General features: G+C 45.3%; 2 protein-coding genes across 4 annotated transcripts in view; one reads left to right on the top strand and one right to left on the bottom strand.

The window, feature by feature from the left end:
* ldlrad4a (low density lipoprotein receptor class A domain containing 4a) overlaps window positions 1-7,178 on the top strand; it is a 629,055-nt gene extending 621,877 nt beyond the window's left edge. For all 3 annotated transcript variants that reach the window (XM_072468425.1, XM_072468426.1, XM_072468427.1), the window contains one exon: window positions 636-7,178. In XM_072468425.1, the coding sequence (XP_072324526.1) occupies window positions 636-1,175 (540 nt within the window). In that variant the 3' untranslated portion in view covers window positions 1,176-7,178. The remainder of the gene's footprint in view (window positions 1-635) is intronic.
* Window positions 7,179-11,299: 4,121 nt separating this feature from the next.
* Window positions 11,300-25,252, bottom strand: part of psmg2 (proteasome (prosome, macropain) assembly chaperone 2) — a 43,611-nt gene continuing 29,658 nt past the window's right edge. Inside the window, exons 6-7 of the mRNA XM_072468420.1 lie at window positions 23,221-23,341; window positions 11,300-12,191 (exon numbers count right to left, since the gene is read on the bottom strand). Of these exons, the coding sequence (XP_072324521.1) occupies window positions 12,099-12,191; window positions 23,221-23,341 (214 nt within the window). The 3' untranslated portion in view covers window positions 11,300-12,098. The remainder of the gene's footprint in view (window positions 12,192-23,220; window positions 23,342-25,252) is intronic.

Below are 25,252 nucleotides of genomic sequence, written 5' to 3'. Positions count from 1 at the left end.
AGTTCAATTTTTAAAGTGTTCATTGTTTCTCTGCTGGTAATTTTTGAAGTACTTAACAGTTGGCTTTAGTTCATCCTCATACCTTTAAAGTTTATCTTTTTAAAGTTGCCCTTGGCTTTTACTACGGATCATCTTTAATTTACAGTGCTGTGATATTACAAATACATGTCTAAGACTAGTGCCTATTTAGTGCAGTAAATAACTGGCAGATCCAAATTAGTCTGCTAGCTGCCGCTCCCAGGTTTTGATGTTATGGGAGCACTCCCTTCCTCTTTCTGGACTGATTTGGCAATTTTTAAACCTAGTTTTGCACCAGCCACACTGGGTAAGAATCCTAACAATAATCTAAATCAGATTGTCAATTTGACCGCCATGGTATAGTGTCACTTTTGCATTGATACATATTAAAATTCACATGACATTATCACACAAAAAACAGTGGTTTTAGACATTCTTTGATCATCGGTACATGGAGGCTCAAAATCATTCTTCTAAAAATCAAAGATTCTTTAGATAGTTGCATTCCTGAGGTTGTCCGTAAAAATGTTTAATTTAATAACAGATGCATATAAAAATCATCACTTATAATCTCAGTCCAACTGCAACCCTAAAATGTTTCTTTTTTTTGCTTTCAGTTGATGTATACGCCAAGATCAAGAGACAGATTTACAACTCCATCGTTCATGCAGAGGGAACGCTTTAGCCGCTTCCAACCCACATACCCCTACATGCAACATGAGATTGATCTTCCTCCCACCATTTCACTGTCAGATGGAGAGGAACCTCCTCCGTATCAGGGGTTATGCACATTGCAACTTAGAGATCCAGAACAACAATTGGAACTCAACCGTGAGTCTGTTAGGGCTCCACCTAACAGAACTATCTTTGATAGTGACTTGATCGATGTCGCTATGTACAATGGAGGACCACGCCCACCAAGCAACAATTCGGGCATAAGTGCAACAAATTATAGCAGTAATGGAAGGATGGAAGGACCACCACCCACTTACAGTGAGGTCATGGGTCACTACCCAGGGTCAGCTTTTTTCCATCACCAGCACAGCACACATGCTTCAACACACGGGTGCAGTGGATACCATTTTCACCAGAATAGTGAAGACGGTACAATTATCCCATTCGAAGGGAAGGACTTAAACACAGGAAAAATTGTTTGACTGCCTCAGTGGATGCGTGAACTGAAACAGTTGTGGCACCATTGGGCTGCACTCCTGTGGCACAATATGTTGTTCAGTGGGAACTGCTCCAGTTTAGTAATACCAAACAAAAAGTTGTTAGTTTTCTTGTTAGGGAGTGCATGAAATATTGATTCTAACAGTATAATTTCCACTTTGGCAAACTAGCAGCTTTTGGCAAAGTTTTTTATCTGAATTATTTAATTTTAAAGATCTTTAACACAGAATTTCTGCTGTTGGCTTGTAGATTTTTTGTAGTAACTGAATTGCCTGAGATGGATGTTTAAGTTGTTTACTGATAACTGTTCATTTTTTGGCCAGTTCTGTGATATTTTCAAACAAAAAATTGAAATTCCTTTCGAGTGCCAAGACAAAAAGGTGAAAGAAAAATGCAATGATTTAACTTGTTTGTGAAAAATTGAAATGTTGCACTATTTTCTTGTTTGAAAAAAGGGGAGTTGCTTTAGGGGAAAATTAAACTGTTGTCTTCACACATGGACACACGGAGAAGCATTTCTAAGGATGCAGGGGACTAGTTAGTGTTTTAAGTATATGGAGGTTGTTTTTAAAACAAGATTTCCGGTTCCAGCCTAATGCCTATTTACACAGGAAATGGAAAATACAGGGACACAAACTGTTAACTCTTGTTGCAATAACTATTAGGAACACAATATGATGAGAATTTCCATCTTGAAGTTTACTGGATGGAAGGTGTTTTAAAGCTCAATTACTCCAACTCTGCAGCTGTTTAGAATAAATGCATAATTTCAACTGCTCAAAGATTCAGCCTTTTTGCACATGCTTAATCTTAGTCTCATTAAATTAGTTACATTGCGTTATGTAAAATGAGTGTGCAACATATCACTAAGTTTTCATTAGAGTGCTCTCTCATAACAGCTTCGACATTTGCAAACGTGCAATAAATGTTTAGTTCATTGTATTGCCTACAGAAAAAAAATATGAATGTTTAGATTTGGAAATCTTGGCCGGGATTCTCCCCTACCCGGCGGGGCGGGGGGTCCCGGCAGGATGGAGTTGCGTGAACCACTCTGGCTTTAGGTGCCAAGCACTCACCGTGAGGGGCTAGGCCCGCGCCGGAGTGGTTTCCGCTCCACCGGCTGGCATGGAAGGCCTTTGGCGCCACGCCAGCCGGGGCCGAAAGGACTTCGCCGGGTGGCGGATGTCCGCACATGCGCAGGAGCGTCAGTGGCCGCTGACGTCATCCCCACGCATGCGCAGCGGGTGTCTCTTACGCGTCGGCCATCGCGGAGGTTGTGGCCGAGGCGGAGGGAAAAGAGTGACCCCACGGCACAGGCCCACCCGCGGATTGGTGGGCCCCGATCGCGGGCCAGGCCACCGTGGTGGCACCCTCCGGGACCAGGTCACCCAGCGCCCCCCCCCCCCCCCCCCCCGGAGCCCGCCCGCGCCGCCTAGTCCCGCCGGTAAGAGAGGTGGTATGATTATTGCCAGCGGGACAGACATGACAGCAGCGGGACTTTGGCCCATCGTGGGCCGGAGAATCGCCGGGGGTCGCCGACCGCCGTGGCACGATTTCCGCCCCCGCTGAGTATCCGGTGCCGGAGAATTCGGCAACCGGCGAGGGTGGGATTCACGCTAGCTCCCGGCGATTCTCCGACCCGGCAGGGAGTCGGAGAATCCTGCCCCAGGTGTTCATTTCCAGAAGTTAAACATATAGATTAGTTTAAATTCAGTCTTGAATTGCAGTGACCAAGATTCGCATTACATTTACATGTGGATCTATTGTTATTAGTTTTTTTTCTCTTAAAATGCTCACATCTTAGAAAGGTTTTTCTCAACAAATAGGAGCTAATTACTGCCAGTTGCTTTTGGAAATTTTCAAACACTTAACCTAACACATTTTTGGCAAAAACTGAGGTTCAGCATGTGCAAGATATTTCAACAAAAGCAAATGTCCTTCCATGTGAATTGTGATTGTATTGTTTTCAATCTGTTCATTTGCTTCTATGTCTATCTCTAAAAATTAGAATGAAGTATTGCCAGAGACATAGGAGGCACTGAGAATCTCCCAGGAGTGACAAATACAGTCTGTACTGACTGCATTCCTCGTTACAAATGATTAATTGTGTTTCATCCCTCACATTTACAAACTACCTTTTTGAAGTGACCTGTAATACGAATACTTGAAACTTTTTGTCAATTTTCTGTAGTCCTCAGCAGTTGTAGTTAAAAATGCAAAACAGTTGCGGTTTACTAAATTTCTGCATATTTTTTACCTCTTGCTTTTTGCCTTTGTGACTTTCACAGCCGGTGGAAAACAGGCAGTATAACTTTTCACATTAAAACATTCTTGAGACTTTTGTTTTCAGAAAATTGAAAGAAAATCATGCAACCGAGTCCCAAGATGTAATGTTTAGCATATGCACTTAATAAGTGATGCTTATATATTTCACTGCTCCATGACTTTGTATACATCTGTTGTTGAAGTGAGAGTGCGAAGATATTAATCTTGAATTGCATAGCGGTAACATTGAGCACTGTTGAATAATAATACTTATTTTTTCCATCTTTCATTGTTGCTAATAAATATAGGCATGGGCAGAAATAATTAGTAGATCATAGAATTTACAGTGCAGAAGGAGGCCATTCAGCCCATTGAGTCTGCACCGGCCCTTGGAAAGAGCACCCTTGTTTTCAAAAAACTGGAAAGTCATGTTCCTACTCAACTTACAAGTTCACTCAGCGCATGATGTTTTCAATTATATGGCACAGCCATCTTAGAAGATAATTCACAAGTAGCAAAGTTACTTTGTTTATTTTCTTAATTAAGTGGAGTTTCACGCTAATAAACATTGTTTTGTTCATTTCACATGATTGCAAAACGTTTACCTTCCCTTTCCCAACACTACACCCTCCTCCTATGCAGGAGCTGTAACGTGGAATGCAAAGATTTAGAGTTCTCCAGAATCATGCTTTGAAACCAGCCTTTGTGGACATAAAAATGTCAGTGCTAATGACAGAAGTTATGCAGTGAGCACAATCATAATGGGACATATAACTGCCACGTGTAAATCCAACCTCTTGCCATTTTTATTCTCTTTATAAATAACAAACAGGGGCAGTGCAGACAACCTTAATGGTATGGTGTTTCTTCAATCGATAGGCATTATAACTGAAGTAGATAACTGCTGCGGATTTGAATAGTAAATGGTTAGAACTGAACAGCAAGTCATCCAGCCAACTTGTTTAGTTTCTTAGCTTGCCCTTTTGTGTCCTTTTTACTGTTTATACCACAGATACTATTGGTTAATAATGTATCTCACTTCAAAGAGCACATTCTTTATAGACTAATGTGAACATTTATAATTCACCAGTCACAGGTTTAATAAGTTGACAGACAAATTTTACAATGTTTAGATTAGCTTTAGGTCTGTTTTCTCAAGGGCTTTGAAGGATCTTTTTAGAATCTTGCCTCCTACTTTAGCCTTTTCTCATTGCATATATCCTCAAGTTAGGAATGGTCTGGGGTAGGAACTTAGACGAGATGAACCTTTTTAGACATGCTAGAATAAAATAAATACCTTAACACTTAATGCATCTTCACTATTGCGGATGTATTTTTTCACCAGGCAATATTGCACTTTTGCTATTTTTAAAAGAATAATTTTTCATAAATGACTTTTCTTCATGCATTGCAGTATCCTGTATGACCTTTGAATGAAAGATAAATAATCTTAGTCACTATGTTTATTTGATTCTGAAGGGTTCCATTTTTTGTATCATAGGTGTATGATTTCTAAAGACTGCCAGAGTTAACTTGTTCAGTGCTATTGTTGCTGTTGCTTCTAATGCTGCTATTGCTTTAAATAATTTGTATGTCAGTTTATAATAATCATGTGGTATATCACAGGACACGATGTGTGAAGAAGTCTCTTTATGCTTTCTATGTTGGCTTGTTCTGTAAGCTGTGGTAGAACTGATCTATGTATTTTTTGAAGAGGCTTGCATGTTACTAGTATGTGAGCAGATAAGGTGCCTCATTTTCAGGTTTGAGCAGATATAGGAATCCCCGTGCACTCGAGCTCCCACCTTTGCTGTGCCTCACTTAAATATGGTGCTTCTTTTGTTGTTTGTTTCTTATGTTTATTTGTAAGGTGCTGTATATAACTTGAATATATTATGCACATATCCTGCCCAATGGGTAGTAAAAGGACATTGTTAATAATGTATGATAATGTATAAATTACATAAATTTTAACACAATGGCATAGAATTTATGAATGCCTACCATGTGCTTTGTCCTTTTTGTAAACAAAAGTTCGCAAAGTAATACATACAGAAAATAATCTATGTACTTTATTTTCCTAAAAGTTATCCTATAATGCTGAAGAGGCTGAAATTACTCAGCTTGACTATTATCTCCTTAGTTGGGGAGGTAGTTCATTAATTTGTATGTAACAGAATTCTTAATGGAACTTGCAGTGAAGATTTGCTAAGTTGCTGTTAAAAATGCAACAGAATATTCACAATTTCCTTTTGTCTGTCATTCAGTTGTCACTCATTTGGACCAGTATTAGTTTAAAGGAAGACAGACTTGCCGAGTCTTTTTTAATAGTTTAATTCTTTGAATTATATTAAATATAAAATCATATTTAGGAAAAAAGTAACTTGGCAAAACTGTTTAAAAGTATTAAAAATAATTGGAATGGGATAAATTCTCAAAACAACTTCAATAGGATGAATCAGGTCCTCGTGTTGACATTTTTTTGAAGGAAACAATATAGTACAATGCCTTTAATCTGAGAGATTCAAGTGCTGAATCATAGGTGGAGCTACCAAACAATTGGAGCTGCTGGTTTGCACCTCTCCAAAATAGTTCACAGCTGTACGGCATAGCCACAATGACAGCCTCCAGAGGTACATTGGCATTTTGAGCCAGAATCTAGTCACCAACTGTGAATTCAATAAAAATTGAATGGGTAATTTGGATTCGGTTTTGGCTAAGATTTGTCATACAAAATTGGAAAATTTGTGATCAAGTGGTGGAATTAATTATGGCACTTCCCAATCCCGAATTGACCGTGAAAAGGGAAAAATAACACTGATCTATCCAAAGGAGTGGCATGGTAAGAAATGTTACTAACTTACAACTCTGCCACGTACGTTTGAAGCAAATGACAGTGGAAGGGCAGACGATGTAAAAGTCAAATCAAACCTCCTCAAATACAGGAATTTTTATTGTTCCAGTTAAAACAATTTATAATAATTTACACTAGAATCTCTGCCAACTCCATTAATGGTAACCTGAATAAAATCATACAAAATATGTAGCTTATCTGGTCTAATAATGAACTGCAAATACGGTTGGTTCTAACAGATGTTTAGCATTTTATCAATTGATATGTATCCTTACGGTTCCTTGAAGACAAACACATTTTCATATAGAGAACTTTTTCTAATATAGCAATGCTGCACAGATCAGAATATACAAATGCAGTTGTCAGCTTTCTAGCTGTTAAGTTTTTTGCTGGTCTTTTTCATGCTTTGGTGTGTCAGTTACTGGACATTTCAAAGTAGCTTTCAAACCATTATAAGGCCCATAATGTTACCAAAACAAATCATGTACAGCAATATCAGAAAAAGTTGAATGTTCCTTACATTCTGTTATCAGAAGGTAATGCTGGCAGAAATATTAACTGTACAATGTAATTTTGTACAATTAATAGCAGTCGATGTGACCTATAATGGCAAAATTTGCTTTTATGGATTTTTAAAAACAGTATTTGCTTATTTCCATAACATTATCAACAAAAAATTGAAACCTGTGTATTTGCCTCTATAATTAAGCAATGGTGATGATGTCATAGTTTATAGACCCATGGTCTGGTATTGCAATACTTTACAGATGATGTTGCTAAGTGCTGTTGTAGTCAAAAATATTTTATGCTTGTAATTAGCTGTGGTCAGACGACAGCAAAAATCATTAAAAAAACGGAAAGAAACATTGGTTTATGGTTGCCTTCTCATATTTTATGAATTGCGTTGCTTAAAATTAATCAAGAATACTAACCTCCCTTTAACCCATTCTAATATAATATGGCTCAGGGTCAAATTAACATTAATTTATGCAGTAACAACACACGTGGTATTCTCCACAAACAGGATGCTGTTGTCAAGCCAAAAAATGTTTCCCCCATCCTAAAATGAGTAATGCGGTATATTAATTTCAGTGCTGGTGTGATGTGGGCTGTACGTTCCAATGAGAGGCAGATCTCATCAAATCATGACCCCTCAGTTGTTTGCAATAGACAAATTTCACACCGTACCTAACCAGTCCATGCTTCAATTGCTTTCAAACCTCATAACAGTGTCCAACATTAGATGTGATTCCACAATTGGACAACACTTGCTGAACAATCCTAATTGTGAAGAGTTGCACTAAAAAACAATTTAAGGTTAAGGGCTTGCAGTGTTGCTTATTTACAAATGCTAGAAGCTACAATAGTTACACACTTAGTCCTGTTCTTTTCAGCCAGAAGGAGCGTATCCACACTGTGCCTTTTCCAATTAAACAAAAGCTTGGGGTACAGCTTCCCTGGTTCATCCCCCGTGGCAATGCCTTGCCAAAGCCTGTTTGAATGTGAACAAAAACTAACTACATTTTGCTGCATTCTCCATGGCAACATCTCTACCAGATCCCATTGGCCTGATCTCACTGGCCAATCGGCATTCTCTTCTCATATAGTTAAATTGTTGTTTCCTTCACAATTAATATTCTTGCATCTGTACTGCTGAATGCAAGATAAAAGCTTTGCCAGGGCTCTTTCTCAGCAATAATTTAGAATTATACAACTTCCTTCCAAATGCCTAACCAGTTCCAAAGGAGAGAGCATCCTACTTTAGAGCCTCGAGGTTTGAAATTGGTCACATAGAAACATACATAGAAAATAGAAGTAGGAGGTAGCCATTTGGCCCTTCGAGCCCACTCCGCCATTCATTATGATCGTGGCTGATCATCAAGTTCAATCCCTTGGGCTATGGTGACAGCCCCATTGCCGTTCTCACCAAGGAACTATACCACGAGTCCGGTGGTGGTAGCTACACTGAAGATTTGGGGACAGTGGAGACGACATAGGGGAAAGACCGGAGCACTGGGGGGGTCCCCGATAAGAAACAACCATAGGTTTGCCCCGGGGGGAATGGATGGGGGATATGGAATGTGGCAAAGAGCAGGTATAACGCAATTGAAAGATCTATTTGTGGATGGGAAGTTTGCGAGTCTGGGAGCGCTGACCGAGAAATATGGGTTGCCCCAAGGGAATGCATTCAGGTACATGCAATTGAGGGCTTTTGCGAGGCAGCAGGTGAGGGAATTCCCGCAGCTCCCGACACAAGAGGTGCAGGACAGAGTCATCTCAAAGAAATGGGTGGGGGACGGTAAGGTGTCGGATATATATAGGGAAATGAGAGACGAAGGGGAGACTATGATGGACGAACTAAAAGGGAAATGGGAAGAAGAGCTAGGGGAGGAGATTGAGGAGGGGATGTGGGCAGATGCCCTAAACAGGGTAAACTCGTCGTCCTCGTGCGCCAGGCTAAGCCTGATTCAGTTTAAGGTATTACACAGGGCACATATGACTGGAACACGGCTCAGTAAATTTTTTGGGGTGGAAGATAGGTGTGCGAGGTGCTCGAGAAGCCCAGCGAATCATACCCATATGTTTTGGTCATGCCCGGCACTACAGGGGTTTTGGATGGGGGTGACAAAGGTGCTTTCAAAAGTAGTAGGAGTCCGGGTCGAACCAAGCTGGGGGTTGGCTATATTTGGGGTTGCACAAGAGCCGGGAGTGCAGGAGGCGAAAGAGGCCGATGTTTTGGCCTTTGCGTCCCTAGTAGCCCGGCGCAGAATATTGCTAATGTGGAAAGAAGCCAAGCCCCCGGGAGTGGAGACCTGGATAAATGATATGGCGGGGTTCATAAAGTTAGAGCGGATTAAGTTCGTCCTAAGGGGGTCGGCTCAAGGGTTTACTAGGCGGTGGCAACCGTTCGTCGAATATCTTGCGGAAAGATAGATAGGGGAGAACAAAGAAGGCAGCAGCAGCGGCCCAGGACTTGGGGGGGGGGGGGGGATGGGGGGGGGGGGGGGGGGGGGTGTGGCCTGAGACAAGGCAGTTGCCAATTAGGGCTAGGTTTTTTTTTTTGTTATTTAATATTTATTTATTTGTTGTTGTTTTTGTTTAAATTTAAAAAAGGTCATTATTATCTGTATTGTTACAATGTTGTGTAAAGGATGCACAATGTACTGTGTTGGTTGACCAAAAATTTTCAATAAAATATTATTTAAAAAAAAAAAATAAAAAAAAAAAGTTCAATCCCTTGATTCCACCTTTCCCCCCACCATATTCCTTGATCCTTTTTGTCCCAAGAGTTATATCTAATTCCTTCTTGAAATCACACAATGTCCCACAGATCACCACTCTCTGACTAAGAAATTTCACCTCACCTCAGTCCTAAAAGGTTTACCCCCTATCCTCAAACTATGACCCTAGATCGGGACTCGACCATCATCAGGAACATTCTTTCTGAATCTACCTGGTCTAATCCTGTTAGAATTTTCTAAATTTCTATGAGATCCCCTCTCACTCTTGTAAACTCCAATGAATATAATCCTAACCAACTTAGTCTCTCCTCATGTGACAGTCCTGCCATCCCAGGAATTAGCCTGGTAAACCTTTGCTACATTCCCTCCATGGCAAGAACATCCTTCCTCAGATCAGGACACCAATACTGCAGACAATACTCCAGGTGTGGCCTCACTAATGCCCCATACAATTGCAGTAAGGCATCTCTATTCCTATACTCAAATTCTCTCACTATGAAGGCCAACATACCATTTGCCTTCTTTATTGCCTGCTGTACCTGCACGCTTACTTTCAGCAACAGATGCACAAAGACATCAAGGTCTTGCTGAGTATCCATCTCTCTCAATTTTCACCTCATCAAATAATAAGCTGCCGTCCTATTTTTGCTACCAAAGCAGATAACCTCACATTTATCCACATTTTACTGCAACTGCCGTGCATATGTCTACTCACTCAACCTGTCCAAATCCTGCTGAATCATCTGTGCATCCACCTCCCACCCAACTTTGTATCATCTGCAAATTTGGAGATAATACATTTAGTTCCCTCGTCCAAATCATTAATATATAATGTGAACAGTTGGGGTCCTAGCACAAATCCCTGTGGTACTCCACAAGTCACTGCCTGCCAATCGGAAAAAAGACCCATTTATTCCAACTTTTTGCTTCCTGTTTGCTAACCAGCTTTCTATCCATCTCAAGACACTACCCGTAATCCCATGTGCATTAACTTTACATAGTAATCTGATGGAGACCTTGTCGAAGGCCGTCTGAAAGTCTAAATAAACCACATCCCCCAGTTCTCCCTGGTCAACGCTACTAGTTCCATCTTCAAAGAATTCTAGATTTGTCAAGCATTATTTCCCTTTTGTAAATATATTCTGACTTTGTCCGATTACACCAGTGCTTTCCAAACGCTGTGCTATGAAATCCTTGATAATGGACTCCAGCAACTTCCCTCCTACTGAAGTTAGGCTCACTGGTCTATAGTTCCGTTTTCTTCTTATCCCTTTTTGAATAGCGGGGTTACATTCGCTATCCTCCAATCTGTAGGAACCGTTCCCAAGTCCAAAGAATTTTGGAAATGACCACCAAGGGATCTACTATTTCTCAGGCCAGTTCCTTAAGTATTCTGGGATGAAGATCATCAGGCCCTGGAAATTTGTCCGCCTTCAATCCCATTAATTTCCCCAAAACCATTTCTTTACTAATACTAATTTCCTTCAGCTCCTCACTAAAACTTGTGTATCTCAGAACAGGTGGGCTTTTGAAGAGATTTCTATTAGTCTCTTTAGACAGTGAACTGGACAGTTTGAATATGACTTCCTCTAACTTGGTTGGACCATACCTAGGTCAAGATTCCTAAGTCAAGGTCAACTTCATCCTTAAGCTCCTTGAACCATTGTCAACTGCCTCAGTGACTGGTGTTGATAACAGGGGAAAGTTATAGATAACAATTTAAAAACAAAAAGCAAGATGCCAAGAGTAGAGAAAATATTTTATTATTTTTAAGTAACAATATTCTGAAATCTTGTTTCTGGTTCAATTGAGACTGAAGAGGGTGCATAAATGCTATCTAGGAGACAATAAAATCAGACTTGAACAATGTACAACTGCTTCTGAAAATGAAGGTTCTTGTGCAAAACATAGGCACAGAAACAGGCCATTGGGTCCGAGGTGCCTATGCTCCACTTGAATCTCCTTCCATATTTCATCTAAATCTATGATCAGAACTGCATGTGCTTGTTGCGTAGGTTCTCTTAAATGCATCCATGCCATTTGCTCCACCACTCCCTGTGGCAGTAAGTTCCATATTCTCACTGCTCATCAAATTAAAAAGATGCCCCATTGGATTTCTTGGTGACTATTTTATATTGATGGCTTCTAGTTATGCTCTTTCCCTACAAGAGGAAACATTCTCCCTATATCTACTATCAACTGTTCATGTTTCAATCTCTGCACATGCAAATGTAGCATTTAAAATACATCGTCCACTCATTTTACACACACTAACCACAGGCAGTTTACAAATCAATTCTATGCGAGCCTCCTTACAATTATCTGCTCACATATCTAGAATTGAATATTTTATAATGGATTTAATAACTGCTAGCAGCATGGTTTCAACAGCTGATGTATAGATACAAAGTACATAATTTAGATCAAAATTATTGAAGTATTTTTTAGCGTATTGCCATTATGTCAATTAGTCACCAACAAGAAGTCTTGGAGTGTAAACACAGCTTCAACCCATTTAAGGTCATCTTACAGTTAGATCTGCTGAATTAGAAGAGAGCTGGTGGGATGCCACTGCCAAACAGTAATCTCCAAGAACTCGGGATCTTCCATTGTGTCTGTGCCATGGTGTTTTGATCACTCTGAGGAAGTAAAGCATTTTCAATTAATCAAACACCATGGTGCTATAGCCAGAACATTAGATCATAAGAGTCTTCCCTAAAAGTGTTAAAACTCCATATGCAAATAGAATAGCATTAATCAGGAGTCACTGGCAGTGTTATTCATAGCCTGCCAAGCCAGATGTCATTTCTCAACACTAGTCTCTCCAAGCTTCGCCTTTAGTTCTGGGCACAGTGGCAAGCATTGAATCCCCAAACATTAGCAAACCCAATACACTGCCTAATAAATGGCTGTATCGCTCCTGGAAAATAGATGACTGATTGGGAACATTTAGTAATTTGACAAAATTAAATACCATAAACAGTTTTTGGTTTTTACCTTGGGAGGTGGCCTCAAAATGAAACCCTCTGTAAGCGCCACCATACTAATTGAGAAGTCCCATTTGCCATGGTCGGCTTAAACAATCTGGCATACTAGGACATATCCTCTAATACACACACAGCTACATACTATTCAATATTGGATCCCAGATCGATGGGGACAAATAATGCTCTCAATATGAAGTATTCTACTGATGTATTGGTCAGGATACAAACAAAGTACAGATATGGTTCAGCCTCAAATGAGTGGCCAAAGAGAAGGATGGGCACAAGATTGTGTTTTGGTGGAAGCTGAATAAGATGGCTCAACTGGAAGAAATTGAGACACAACTCCATATGGAAAGATATCCCATTTGAGATATACAGCCCAGGATTTACCACTTCCCAAAAGTGCTGAACTATTAGGACAGGTTGCATAAAATTGGCTTCTGCTCTCAAGTAAAAAAAGAGAAAGGGCAGCTCCTTCGCCAATTGAAAATGCAAAAGGAATGAGAGAGGAGGAAGGTGAATTAGTCAAATCAGGTAAAGAAAAATAAACGATAGGGAAAGACAGATTGGATTGAGAAAAAAGACAAGTATGAAAAAAGTTCAAGAAATTTAAATTTCTGAGAAAAGTTTTTACCTACAGGAATAAAATACAAGTTCATTTTTGCCTTTATTGGGACCAATTCAAAATATTCTAGTAAGAAGCCTGACAACACCAGGTTAAAGTCCAAAAGGTCTGTTTGGAGTCACTAGCTTTTGGAGCACAGCTCTGTCATCAGGTCTCCTGAAGAAAATGACATAGATCCCTGAAGACCACAGGCCAGGTAGATTAGGAGTTAAGGCAGCTTTAGGATTCTTGCCTTTATTAACCGAGGCATCGAATACAAAAGCAGGGAGGCTATGCTGGAGCTGTATAAAACGCTGGTCAGGCCCCAGCTGGAGTACTGCGTGCAGTTCTGGTCACCACATTATAGAAAGGAAGTGATTGCACTGGAGAGGGTGCAGAGGAAATTCACCAGGATGTTTCCTGGGCTGGATCGTTTCAGCTATCAAGAGAGACTGGATAGGCTGGGGCTGTTTCCCCTGGAACAGAGAAGGCTCAGGGAGGACCTGTTTGAGGTGTAGAAAATTATGAGAGACATAGATGGAGTGGATAGGAAGGAACTTTTCCCTTTAGTGGAGGGGTCAATAATCAGGGGGCATTGATTTACAGTAATGGGCAGGAGATGAGGAAAAACTTTTACACTCAAGAGGGTGGGGGTTGGAATCTGGAACTCACTGCCTGAAAGGGTGGTGCTGGCTTTGACTGATTATACCACTGCTTTCCAAATGCTGTGCTATGAAATCCTTGATAATGGACTCTAGCAACTTCCCTGCTACCGACGTTAGGCTCACTGGTCTATAGTTCCCAGTTTTCTTTTACAGTCAGTTTTTATGTTCCCTGTTGCTTACTGTCATATTGTATTTTTCCCTTCTTTATCAATCTCTTGGTTTGCCTTTGCTGAATTTTAAACAGTTCCCAATCCTCAGGTCTATTGTTTTTTCTTCTAGTCTGTATACCTCTTCTTTGAATCTAACACTATCTCTAATTTCACTTGTAAGCCATGGTTTGGCCAGTTTCCATTCTACTCTTAACCAAATAGGAATAAACAACTTTTGGAGTTCACCATTCATTCCTTGAATACCTGCCATTGCCTGTCCGCTGTCCTTCCTTTCAGTAATGTTTCTCAGTCCATCACAGCTAGCTCATGCCTCACACCAAAATGGTTACCTTTATTGAGGTTCAGTACCCTGGTCTCAGAATCAACTACCTCACTATTCAAGTTGATAAACAATTCTATCATATTATGGTCGTTCATCCCAAGGGTTCTCTCACAACTAGATCGCCAACTAATCCTTTCTCATTGCACAACACAGAGTCCAAGATGGCCTGTTCCCTTGTTGGTTCCTCAATGTATTAGTCCAGAAAACCATCCTGTATACACTCCAGACATTCCTCCTCTATTGTGTTATGACTCACCCAATCTATATGCAGATTAAAGTCACCCATAATCACAGATGTTCTCTGATTTCCTACCTAATGCTATTCCCAACATTACCATTGCAGTTTGGTGGGCTGTACACCACCCCTATGAATCATTTTTTGCCCCTTGGTGTTTCTTAACTCGACCCACACAGATGCTACATCATCTGTGCTAATATCTTTCCTCAATATTGTATCAACAGTTTATTTAATCAACAAAGCAACTCCACCACCTTTTCCTTTCGGCCTGTCCTTCCCAAAAACTGAATAGCCCTCCTCGATGTTTAGTTCCTATCCTTGGTCATCTTGGAGCCATGTCTCCGTGATCCCAACTATATCATATCCCTTTACATCTATCTGCGCAACTAATTCAACCATTTTATTTTGAATGCTCCACTCGGTCAGGTATAAAACCGCATTCCGGCGCATGTTTGGGTACACTGAGGGAGAATTCAGAATGTCTAAATTCCCTAACAGCACATCTTTCGAGACTTATGGGAGGAAACTGGAGCACCCGGAGGAAATCCACGCAGACACAGGGAGAATGTGCAGACTCCACACAGACAGTTACCAAAGCCGGGAATCGAACCTGGGACCCTGGAGCTGTGAAGCAACAGTGTTAACCATTGTGCTACCATGCCGCCCATTAAAGGACAAGTGGAAACTGGAAGACAGAGGGCCAAGAGGGTATTCACCCTCTTAAGATATCCAAGTGCATGTTTATAATCTGTGTTACAAGTTGCTACTTAACCAATTGGATCTGTGCAGCCCAATGCAGAGAAAATCTTTAAAAAGGAAGAGGAGAAAATAATAAAGACGGTCAGTGCTTCACTTGGGAATCATGTGGTTCAAGAGTGCGACCTGTAACCTAGATTAGTGTTCTTCGATGATCACCTGTGCACGGATAACATCTGAAGCTGAAATAATATTTCAAAAAGTCCTTTTGACAGCAAGAACAGCTCTAAAAAAAAAAAGGCAACACGATGCAACAATAATTGAGCTTTGGTGAAAGTGATAGGGGTGAAAGGGAGTCACATTTGTGTAAAATGCAGTGTTGAGGTCACCCAGGAATGGTAACAAGCATACAATATCTAAGTTACACTGCCACAGAGGTTAGACAGACCACACCAGTACCAGGAAAGCCCAGAGTAGGTAGGACAAATATAGAACCGGCTGTAAGATTGTACGAGACTAATCGCTCTAAGTGATGGTATAGCCTACTTCCTGCCAAAGTGGAATAAGCAATATGAAGGCAGATTTTCACCAACAGTAAAGAAGTAAACCATAATGTTAAAAAAGCACACGAAAAATAATCCACCCAAATTTAAAAAAACACGTGTCCAGACTACATACCAGGAATCCCCCAGGCCTCAGCTCCAATTACAAGCCTACCCACTACACCGTTAGATTATTGACTAACAAGGGAGTCAATCTACCTCAGTTTTTCAATATTTAATTACCCTGCCTCCATCACTGCCTGGGAAAAGCAGGGGTAGTTATGCTGAACCTGCAAAAGCTCTGGTAAGGACCCATCTAGAGAACTGCGTCCAATTCTGGTCACCACGCATTAGAAAGGAAAAGGATGTCCTCGAGTGAATGCAGAGGAGATTTACCTAAACAGTTCCAAGGATGGGGGATTTTCACTACAAGATAAGGTGGGAGAAGCTGTAGCTGTCCTCCTTAAAGCAAAGGAAATTGTGGGGAGTTTTGATTGAGGTGTACAAGACTATGGCAGGTTTAGATAAGGTAGACAAGGAAAAACTGTTATTAGCTGATTGTGTACATGGACCAGGGGACACAGAGGGGGAATGTGAGGAAGAACCTTTTGACCAGCAAGTGGGAATGACCAGGAACCTGGATGACCAGGAACCTGGTACCCTCAAGGATGGAGGAAATGGAAACAGTAAACAATGTCAAAAGGAAATTGGTTGGGCACTTGAAGGAAATAAACTTGCAGGACTACAGGGAACAAGTTGAGGAATGGAACTGATTGGATCATTCTGTGGAGAGCTAGAATGCACTTGGATCAGCCAAATGACCTCCTGCACTGTAAATGACTATGAGAGATGGATTGACATTTCATTAACAGTGTGTGAATTGTGTGCTTTCTGCAGCATGTTTTTTTTTTAAAATAATTTTTATTAAAGGTTTTCATAAAATATCAATAACAAAATGAGAAAGAAAAAAGAACCCAACAGGGGTAAGTACAAAACACAATCTAAAAAAGCAACCCCCCAAACCCCTCTCCCCCGTACCTAAATAATAAATTAACATTAACACCCGACTTAAGACAACAGGGATATACACCCCCTCAGACCCTTCCAGTGTAAATAACATAAACAAAAATAAAGTAACCCCCCCCCCCCCCCCCCGAAGCTGCTGCTGCCATTGACCAATGTCTAGCGTTCTGCCAGAAAGTCTAAGAACGGTTGCCACCGCCTAAAGAACCCTTGTACCGACCCTCTCAAGGCGAATTTCACCCTCTCCAATTTAATGAACACTGCCATATCGCTGATCCAGGATTCCACACTTGGGGGCCTCGTATCTTTCCACTGAAGGAGAATCCTCCGCCGGGCTACCAGGGACGCAAAGGCCAGAATTCCAGCCTCTTTCGTCTCCTGCACTCCCGGCTCCTCTGCCACCCCAAATATTGCGAGCCCCCAGCCCGGTTTGACCCTGGATCCTACCACCCTTGACACCGTCCTCGCTACGCCCTTCCAAAATTCCTCCAGCGCCGGGCATGCCCAGAACATATGGGTGTGATTTGCTGGGCTCCCTGAGCACCTAACATACCTGTCCTCACCCCAAAGAACCTGCTCATCCTTGTCCCGGTCATGTGTGCCCTGCGCAGCACCTTAAACTGTATGAGGCTGAGCCTCGCGCATGAAGAGGAAGAGTTCACCCTACCTAGGGCATCTGCCCACGTCCCCTCTTCGATCTCCTCTCCCAACTCCTCCTCCCACTTACCGTTCAACTCCACCACCGAGGCCTCCTCCTCCTCCTGCATCACCTGGTAAGTTTCCGAGATCTTCCCCAATCCCCCCCCCGAGAGCACCCTGTCCTGTACTGTGTGTGGCAGTAGCCGCAGGAATTCCACCACCTGCCGTCTGGCAAACGCCCTTACCTGTAAGTACCTGAAGGTGTTCACCGGGGGGGAGCCCGTACTTCTCCTCCAGCTCGCGAACTTCCCGTCCACAAACAGGTCCCCTAACTTTCGTATGCCTGCCCTGTGCCACCCCGAAAAGCCTCCACCTGTTCTTCCTGGGGCGAACCGGTGGTTCCCCCGTAATGGGATCCACGCCGAGGCCCTAACTTCCCCCCTATGCCGCCTCCGCTGCCCCCAAATTTTGAGGGCCGCCACCACCACCAGGCTCGTGGTATACCTCCTTGGAGGGAGCGGCAGCGGCGCCGTTGCCAGCGCCTCCAGACTCGTACCCACACAGGACGCCGTCTCCAGCCTCTTCCATGCAGCCCCCTCCCCCTCCATCACCCACTTGCGCACCATTGTCGCATTGGCGGCCCAGTAGTACCCACAGAGGTTGGGCAGCGCCAGCCCTCCCCTATCTCTACTCCGCTCCAGGAACACCCTTCTCACCCTCGGAGTCCCTCGCGCCCACACAAACCCCATTATACTCCTGTTAATCCGCCTGAAAAAAGCCTTCGGGATAAACACGGGGAGGCACTGGAACAGGAACAAAACCTTGGGAGCACCGTCATTTTGATTGACTGCACCCTACCCGCCAGGGACAGCGGCAACGTGTCCCACCTCTTGAACTCCTCCTCCATTTGCTCCACCAGCCTTGTAAAGTTAAGCCTATGCAGGGCCCCCCAGCTCCTGGCCACCTGGACCCCCAAATATCTGAAACTCCTCTCAGCCCTTTTTAGTGGGAGCTCGCCAATCCCCCTCTCCTGGTCCCCTAGCTGAACTACGAACAGCTCACTCTTCCCCATATTGAGCTTGTACCCCGAAAAGTCCCCGAATTCCCTAAGGATCCTCATTACCTCTGGCATTCCTCCCACCGGGTCCGCCACATACAGCAGCAGGTCGTGCGCATAAAGCGACACCCTGTGCTCCTCCCCACCCCGCACCAACCCCCTCCAGTTCCTCAACTCTCTCAGTGCCATAGCCAGGGGTTCAATCGCCAGTGCGAAGAGCAGGGGGGACAGGGGACACCCCTGTCTCGTCCCTCGGTGCAACCGAAAGTATTCGGACCGCCTCCTATTTGTGGCCACACTCGCCATCGGGACCTTGTACAACAGCCTAACCCACCTGACAAACCCCTCCCCAAACCCGAACCTCTTCAGCACCTCCCACAGGTACCCCCACTCTACCCTATCGAAGGCTTTCTCAGCGTCCATCGCCACCACTATCTCCGCCTCCCCCTCCCTCGCCGGCATCATGATAACGTTCAAAAGCCTCCGCACATTCGCGTTCAACTGTCTCCCCTTCACAAACCCCGTCTGGTCTTCATGGATGATCTGCGGCACACAATCCTCAATCCTCGTGGCTAAGACCTTCGCCAGCACCTTGGCATCTACATTTAGCAAGGAAATCGGTCTGTAAGACCCACATTGCAGGGGATCCTTGTCCCGCTTCAGGATCAAGGAGATCAGTGCCCGGGACATCGTCGGGGGTAAAGCCCCCCCCTCCCTTGCCTCACTAAAGATCCTAACTAACAGCGGGCCCAACAGGTCCATATATTTTTTATAGAACTCGACCGGGAAACCGTCCGGCCCCGGTGCCTTCCCCGCCTGCATGCTTCCTATCCCTTTGATCAGCTCCTCCAGCCCAATCGGGGCCCCAGTCCTGCCACCAGTCCCTCTTCCACCTTTGGAAACCTCAATTGGTCCAGGAAATGGCCCATCCCTCCTTCCTCCCGCGGGGGCTTGGATCGGTACAATTCCTCGTAGAAGTCCCTGAAGACCCCATTGATGCCAACCCCACTCCGCACCACGCTCCCTCCCCTGTCCTTAACTCCCCCGATCTCCCTAGCTGCGTCCCGCTTCCGAAGCTGATGCGCCAGCATCCGGCTTGCCTTTCCCCCATACTCGTAGACCGCCCCCTGGGCCTTCCTCCACTGCACCTCCGCCTTCCTGGTGGTCACCAGGTCGAATTCAGCCTGGAGGCTGCGCCTCTTCCTCAACAATCCTTCCTCAGGTTCTTCCGCATACCTCCTGTCTACCCTCACCATCTCCCCCACCAGCCTCTCCCTCTCCCCCCGCTCCCTGTGGGCCCTGATGGACTTCAGCTCTCCCCTCACCACCGCCTTCAGTGCCTCCCATACCATCCCCACTCGGACCTCCCCATTGTCGTTGGTCTCCAAGTACCTCTCTATACTTCCTCGGACCCGCTCGCTCACCTCCTCGTCCGCCAACAGCCCCACCTCCAAGCACAACAGCGGGCGCTGGTCCCTCTCCTCCCCCATATCCAAGTCTACCCAATGCGGGGCGTGGTCCGAAATGGCTATTGCTGAATACTCGGTATCCTCTACACTCGCTATCAGCGCCCTACTCAAAATGAAAAAGTCGATTCGAGAATAAGCCTTATGGACATGTGAGAAGAATGAAAATTCCCTAGCCCCTTGCCTTGCAAATCTCCAAGGGTCCACCCTCCCATTTGGTCCATAAATCCCCTCAACACTCTAGCCACCGCCGGCTTCCTACCCGTCCTAGACCTGGAGCGATCCAGTGCAGGATCCAACACCGTGTTAAAGTCTCCCCCCATTATCAGGCCCCCCACTTCCAAGTCTGGGATCCAACCCAACATACGCCGCATAAAACCCGCATCGTCCCAGTTCGGAGCATACACATTGACCAGTACCACCCTCTCTCCCTGCAACTTACCACTTACCATTATGTACCTACCACCATTATCTGCCACAATGCTCGACGCCTCGAATAACACCTTTTTTCCCACCAAGATCGCCACCCCTCGATTTTTGGTATCTAGCCCCGAGTGAAACACCTGACCTACCCACGCTTTCCTCAGTCTTACCTGGTCTGCCACCTTCAGGTGTGTCTCCTGGAGCATAACCACATCCGCCTTGAGCTCCTTCAGGTGCGCGAACACGCGGGCCCGCTTAACCGGCCCATTCAGTCCCCTTACATTCCAGGTTATCAGCCGGATCAGGGGGCTACCCGCCCCCCTCCCCCGCCGACTAGCCATGACCCCTCCTCGGCCAGCTACGCGCCCGCACCCCACACCCGGCCCGTTCCCCACAGCGGCATACCGTCTTGACCCACCCCACTCGCTCCAGCTCCTCCTTGATCTTAGCAGCAGCAACTCGATTCCCCCCCACCCACCCCCCCCCCCCCCCCCCCCCACCTGGCTAGGACCCATCCTAGCTGGTTTACTCCCCCCATTGCACTTCCGCAAGTCAGCTGACTCCTGCTGACCCCGGCCACTCCCACCTCCCCTTCGACTCCTCCCATTGTGTGGCACACCCTCCTCTCCCGCTCCCCATTCACAGGCTCTCCCCCTCCGTTCTAAGTGCGGGAAACAATCCTTGCTTCCCCGCCCCGGTCCCGTCCCCCCCAGTCTTCGGCGCGGGAAAAAAAATCCCGCGCTCTCCACCTACCAGGCCCCGCCACCAACCAAAACAGTGCCCAACCCGCCCCATCCACCCTCCCCAACCCAAAAGAGAAAAACACAGAGAAAAAGAAACCCAAAACAATGCAAAGGCCCCCCCCACCCCGAACCAAAAAATAGGCATAACATATCCACCGCAGTCCCCATTCGCCCATCCCGACCCTCAGTCTGTGTCCAGCTTCTCGGCCTGAACAAAGTCCCACGCCTCCTCCGGAGACACAATCGCGCCGGCTGCAACATGCCAAACTTCACCCCCTTCCTGTGCAGCACCGCCTTCGCTCGATTGTACCCGGCCCTCCTCTTCGCCACCTCCGCACTCCAGTCCTGATATACCCAAACCTCTGCGTTCTCCCACCTGCTGCTCCTCTCCTTCTTGGCCCACCTGAGCACACACTCCCGATCGACGAACCGATGGAACCGCACCAGCACCGCCCGGAGGCTCGTTAGCCTTGGGCCTCCTCGCCAACTCTCTATGGGCCCCTTCCAGCTCCAGGGGCCCCTGGAAGGACCCCGCTCCCATCAGCGAGTTTAACATGGTGACCACATAGGCCCCCAAGTCCGGCCCCTCCAGCCCCTCCGGGAGGCCCAGAATCCGCAGATTCTTCCGCCTCGACCGATTCTCCATCTCCTCGAACCGCTCCTGCCATTTCTTGTGGAGCGCCTTGTGCGCCTCCACCTTTACCGCCAGGACTAAGATCTCGTCCTCATTGACAGATCTTTTGTTGAGCCTCTCGGATCGCCACCCCCTGGGCCGTCTGTGTCTCCAGCAGCTTATCAATAGAAGCCTTCACCGGCTCTAGCAGGTCCTTTTTAATCTCTCTGAGGCAGAGCTGGATACCCTCCTGTTGCTCCTCCACCCACTGCCTCCACGCTGCCTGGTCTCCGCCCGCCGCCATTTTGTCCTTCTTCCCTCCCTTCTTCTGGTCCACCACCACCTTTTTTGTCACCCCGCTCCTAGTTAAAGCCATATACTGACGGGGAGCTGTTATTAACTCCTTCCCACACCGGGAAACGTTGAAAAAGTGCCCTTGGGGGCCCTGAAAAGAGCCCAAAAGTCTCGAGAGGGAATCCTTTTGGCAGTATTCGCTTCACCAATCTGCCCCAAAATGTCCGTGGAAACTCCTGAAAAAGGTCTAAGTGTCCGTTCCAGACGGGAGCTGCCGAATGCGTGACCTACTCCTCCATGGCTGCCACCGGAAGCCTCGTCCCCGCTTCTTCAGTGGCCCTGGTGAGATCTTTTCACAGTTGTTCCCTCTGCTGTTAGAATTCACTTTTGATAAAGGTCCTCAGGACTGTTTGCAGCTTTAAGCTTGCCCTTCCCCCGCTTGCATGCTGCAAACTGCTGCAAATGCTGTTTATCCTGTTGCAGCCAAATCTTCCACTGCTTCTGCCGGGCCTGGCAGCCAAAATACACAACACTCCTGGGGGACACCGTCAGGGGAGTGTTGCAGTCCTCTTGCCACACCGGGAAATGTCAAACAAATGCCGTGGGGGCCCTGCAAAAGAGGCCAAAAGTCCGTTCCAAGCGGGAGCTACCGAATATGCGACCTAGCTCTGCATAGCCGCACCCGGAAGTCTTTCTGCAGCATGTTTAATAGACAACTGATGTGCAAGTCCAACAAGGTCTTGAATATAAGAGGAAGGTTAATGTCAAGAGACGGTGCAAAACTGTGGAGTGACAAATCAAACAGTAAATTCCAGAGCAAAATCAGACTCTTCTGATGAAGGACTCTAAAAAGCTAGCTCTGTTCTCTCTCGACAGATACTGTCAGACCTGCAGAGATTTCCCAGCATTTCCTATTCTTGTTTCAGATTCCAGAATCCGCAGTAATTTGTTTTTAAGAAAGATTCGGAGGTTGGCAAATTACGACATGTTTCTTCTTCCCTGGAGCATGCTGGCTGACTTTGCATCAGTAACGGCATGTGGCATACTGTTTCGCTGCTTTTTCTCTGCAAAGTTTTGGCTCGCTCTATTGAAAATTTGATATTTTGATAAGTGCAACATCATGCACCACAATCAAGCCAATGTTCAAATAATCTTAGTAATCACATTGATAAATGGCACAGCTTACTGTTTTTTCTATTAGCTCCATCCACTCATTCAGGAAGCTCAGAAGGTTGAACGCATCAGGGATATTATCCCCTTCGGAACAGAAAATCAGGAGCACTGCCAACGGGATTCCTTCTGTGCAACTACACACAAACAAAATAAGGAGAAGAGTTAGCACACAAACAGGTACAGCAATATTTGTACCTTTGATAAAATAAGGGCTATCTGTACAAAAATGGTTCAATCCTTTGGGCCCTCACTATTGCTGTGATCAGCAGGCCACACGACCAGACTGCTCAGAGCTATTATAAGTCAATGCTATTTAGTACTTTTGTGCATTGTATCGAGTCAGCTTTTTGATATGCTTGGGTAGTTTTATGACAAAGAGCACCCTCTTGTGGCCCACCTGAGATTAGCACCTGAGCCCAACCAATCAATGATTTGGATTTGAAAGACGTAGATCTAATTGTTGGGAACTCCGGCAATTGTGTTTCCAACAGGCAGCTTCCTAATACACGTATCACGTAACTTGGGCAAACAATGAATAAAGGAACTACCCGCACCAAAGGAGATTTAAATAGGGCCTCTTCTGAACAGAACAGGGGAAAGTGAAGTGTTTTCAGCCTGTGGTTGGAATCCACGTGCCATACTAAAAGGAGGAGCCCAAGCTCAGCACAATCTTCCAGCAGCTTTTGTTTCCAGTCTTAATTTGGTAACAATTGCCGGTCTGAGATTAAGCTATGAACCAAAATTTCTTACAGATCAAGATCAATGCCATTGTTTTTAATCCCACCAAAAATCTTTTCCTTCCCGTCCACACTCTTCTCTCCTGCTCGCTCAGGCTAAATCATACTGTACACAGCCTCAGTGCTTTGTTCAATCCAAAACTAAGCTTCCAAACTATCTCATGGTTTCTCTGTCTTTACCCATTCTGGTGATCTCTGTGCCCCTTGGCGGCCCCACCTCTACCCTTCAGTAATTCCAAATCATCGACAGCCTCCTTCTCTGCACAGTTCCATTCACTCATCCTTTCTGACTTGTATTGGTTGGCGTGCCTGGTCTATACACCTGCCCCATCCACAGCATCCATGTCCTCTTGACTGCCTTGTGTCTACCGTGATTTGTTCTCTCTCCCCGCTCTATCTTTGCAAGAAAGTCTTCAGTTCCCTCAGTCCCATTCTTTGGAAATTCCTCGACAAATCCTATTAAGTCACCACTTTTCCTTCCCTTCCTTTGCAAATCTTGTGAGGACACATCACTTCATCCAAGCTTTTGGGAAACCTCCTGGCAAAGCTTCTATTTCTTCTTCAAACATTCCATTTTTACATTAAAGTGCTGTATCAATCCAGCATTCCTGAGAATAACTTTTTTTTAAAAAAATATATATTTTATTGAAATTTTTCATTCACAATTTTTTCCCCTTACACATCAAACATAAAGAAAATTTAACAGTACAAGTAACATGATAACTACAATCTAATAAAGAGTAACTAACTAACATAGTAAACTAACCCAATAACATAAAATGAAACTTTCCCCTCCCCCCCCCCTCCCTCCCCCCCCCTCCCCTCCCCCCCCCTCCCCTCCCCCCCCCCTCCCTCCCCCCCCCCTCCCTCCCCCCCCCTCCCCCCCCCCTCCCCTCCCCCCCCTCCCCTCCCCTCCCCCCCCCTCCCCCCCCTCCCCTCCCCTCCCCCCCCCTCCCCTCCCCCCCCTCCCCTCCCCCCCCCCCCCTCCCCCTCCCCTCCCCCCCCCCCCTCTCCTCCCCCCTGGGTTGCTGCTGCTGGTCATCTATCTTCCCTCTAACGTTCCGCTAGGTAGTCGAGGAACGGTTGCCACCGTCTGGTGAACCCTTGAACCGATCCTCTCAGTGCAAACTTAATCTGCTCCAGTTTTATGAACCCCGCCATATCGTTTATCCAGGCCTCCAGTCCGGGGGGTTTCGCTTCCTTCCACATGAGCAAAATCCTACGCCGGGCTACTAGGGACGCAAAGGCCACGACATCGGCCTCTTTCGCCTCCTGCACTCCTGGCTCATCCGCAACTCCAAATAAAGC

The sequence above is a fragment of the Scyliorhinus torazame genome, chromosome 11 (assembly GCF_047496885.1).
Source record: "Scyliorhinus torazame isolate Kashiwa2021f chromosome 11, sScyTor2.1, whole genome shotgun sequence".
In the NCBI taxonomy this organism is placed as follows: domain Eukaryota; kingdom Metazoa; phylum Chordata; class Chondrichthyes; order Carcharhiniformes; family Scyliorhinidae; genus Scyliorhinus; species Scyliorhinus torazame.
Note: the sequence above shows the minus strand (reverse complement) of the source record. Positions and strands in the feature narration are given on the sequence as shown.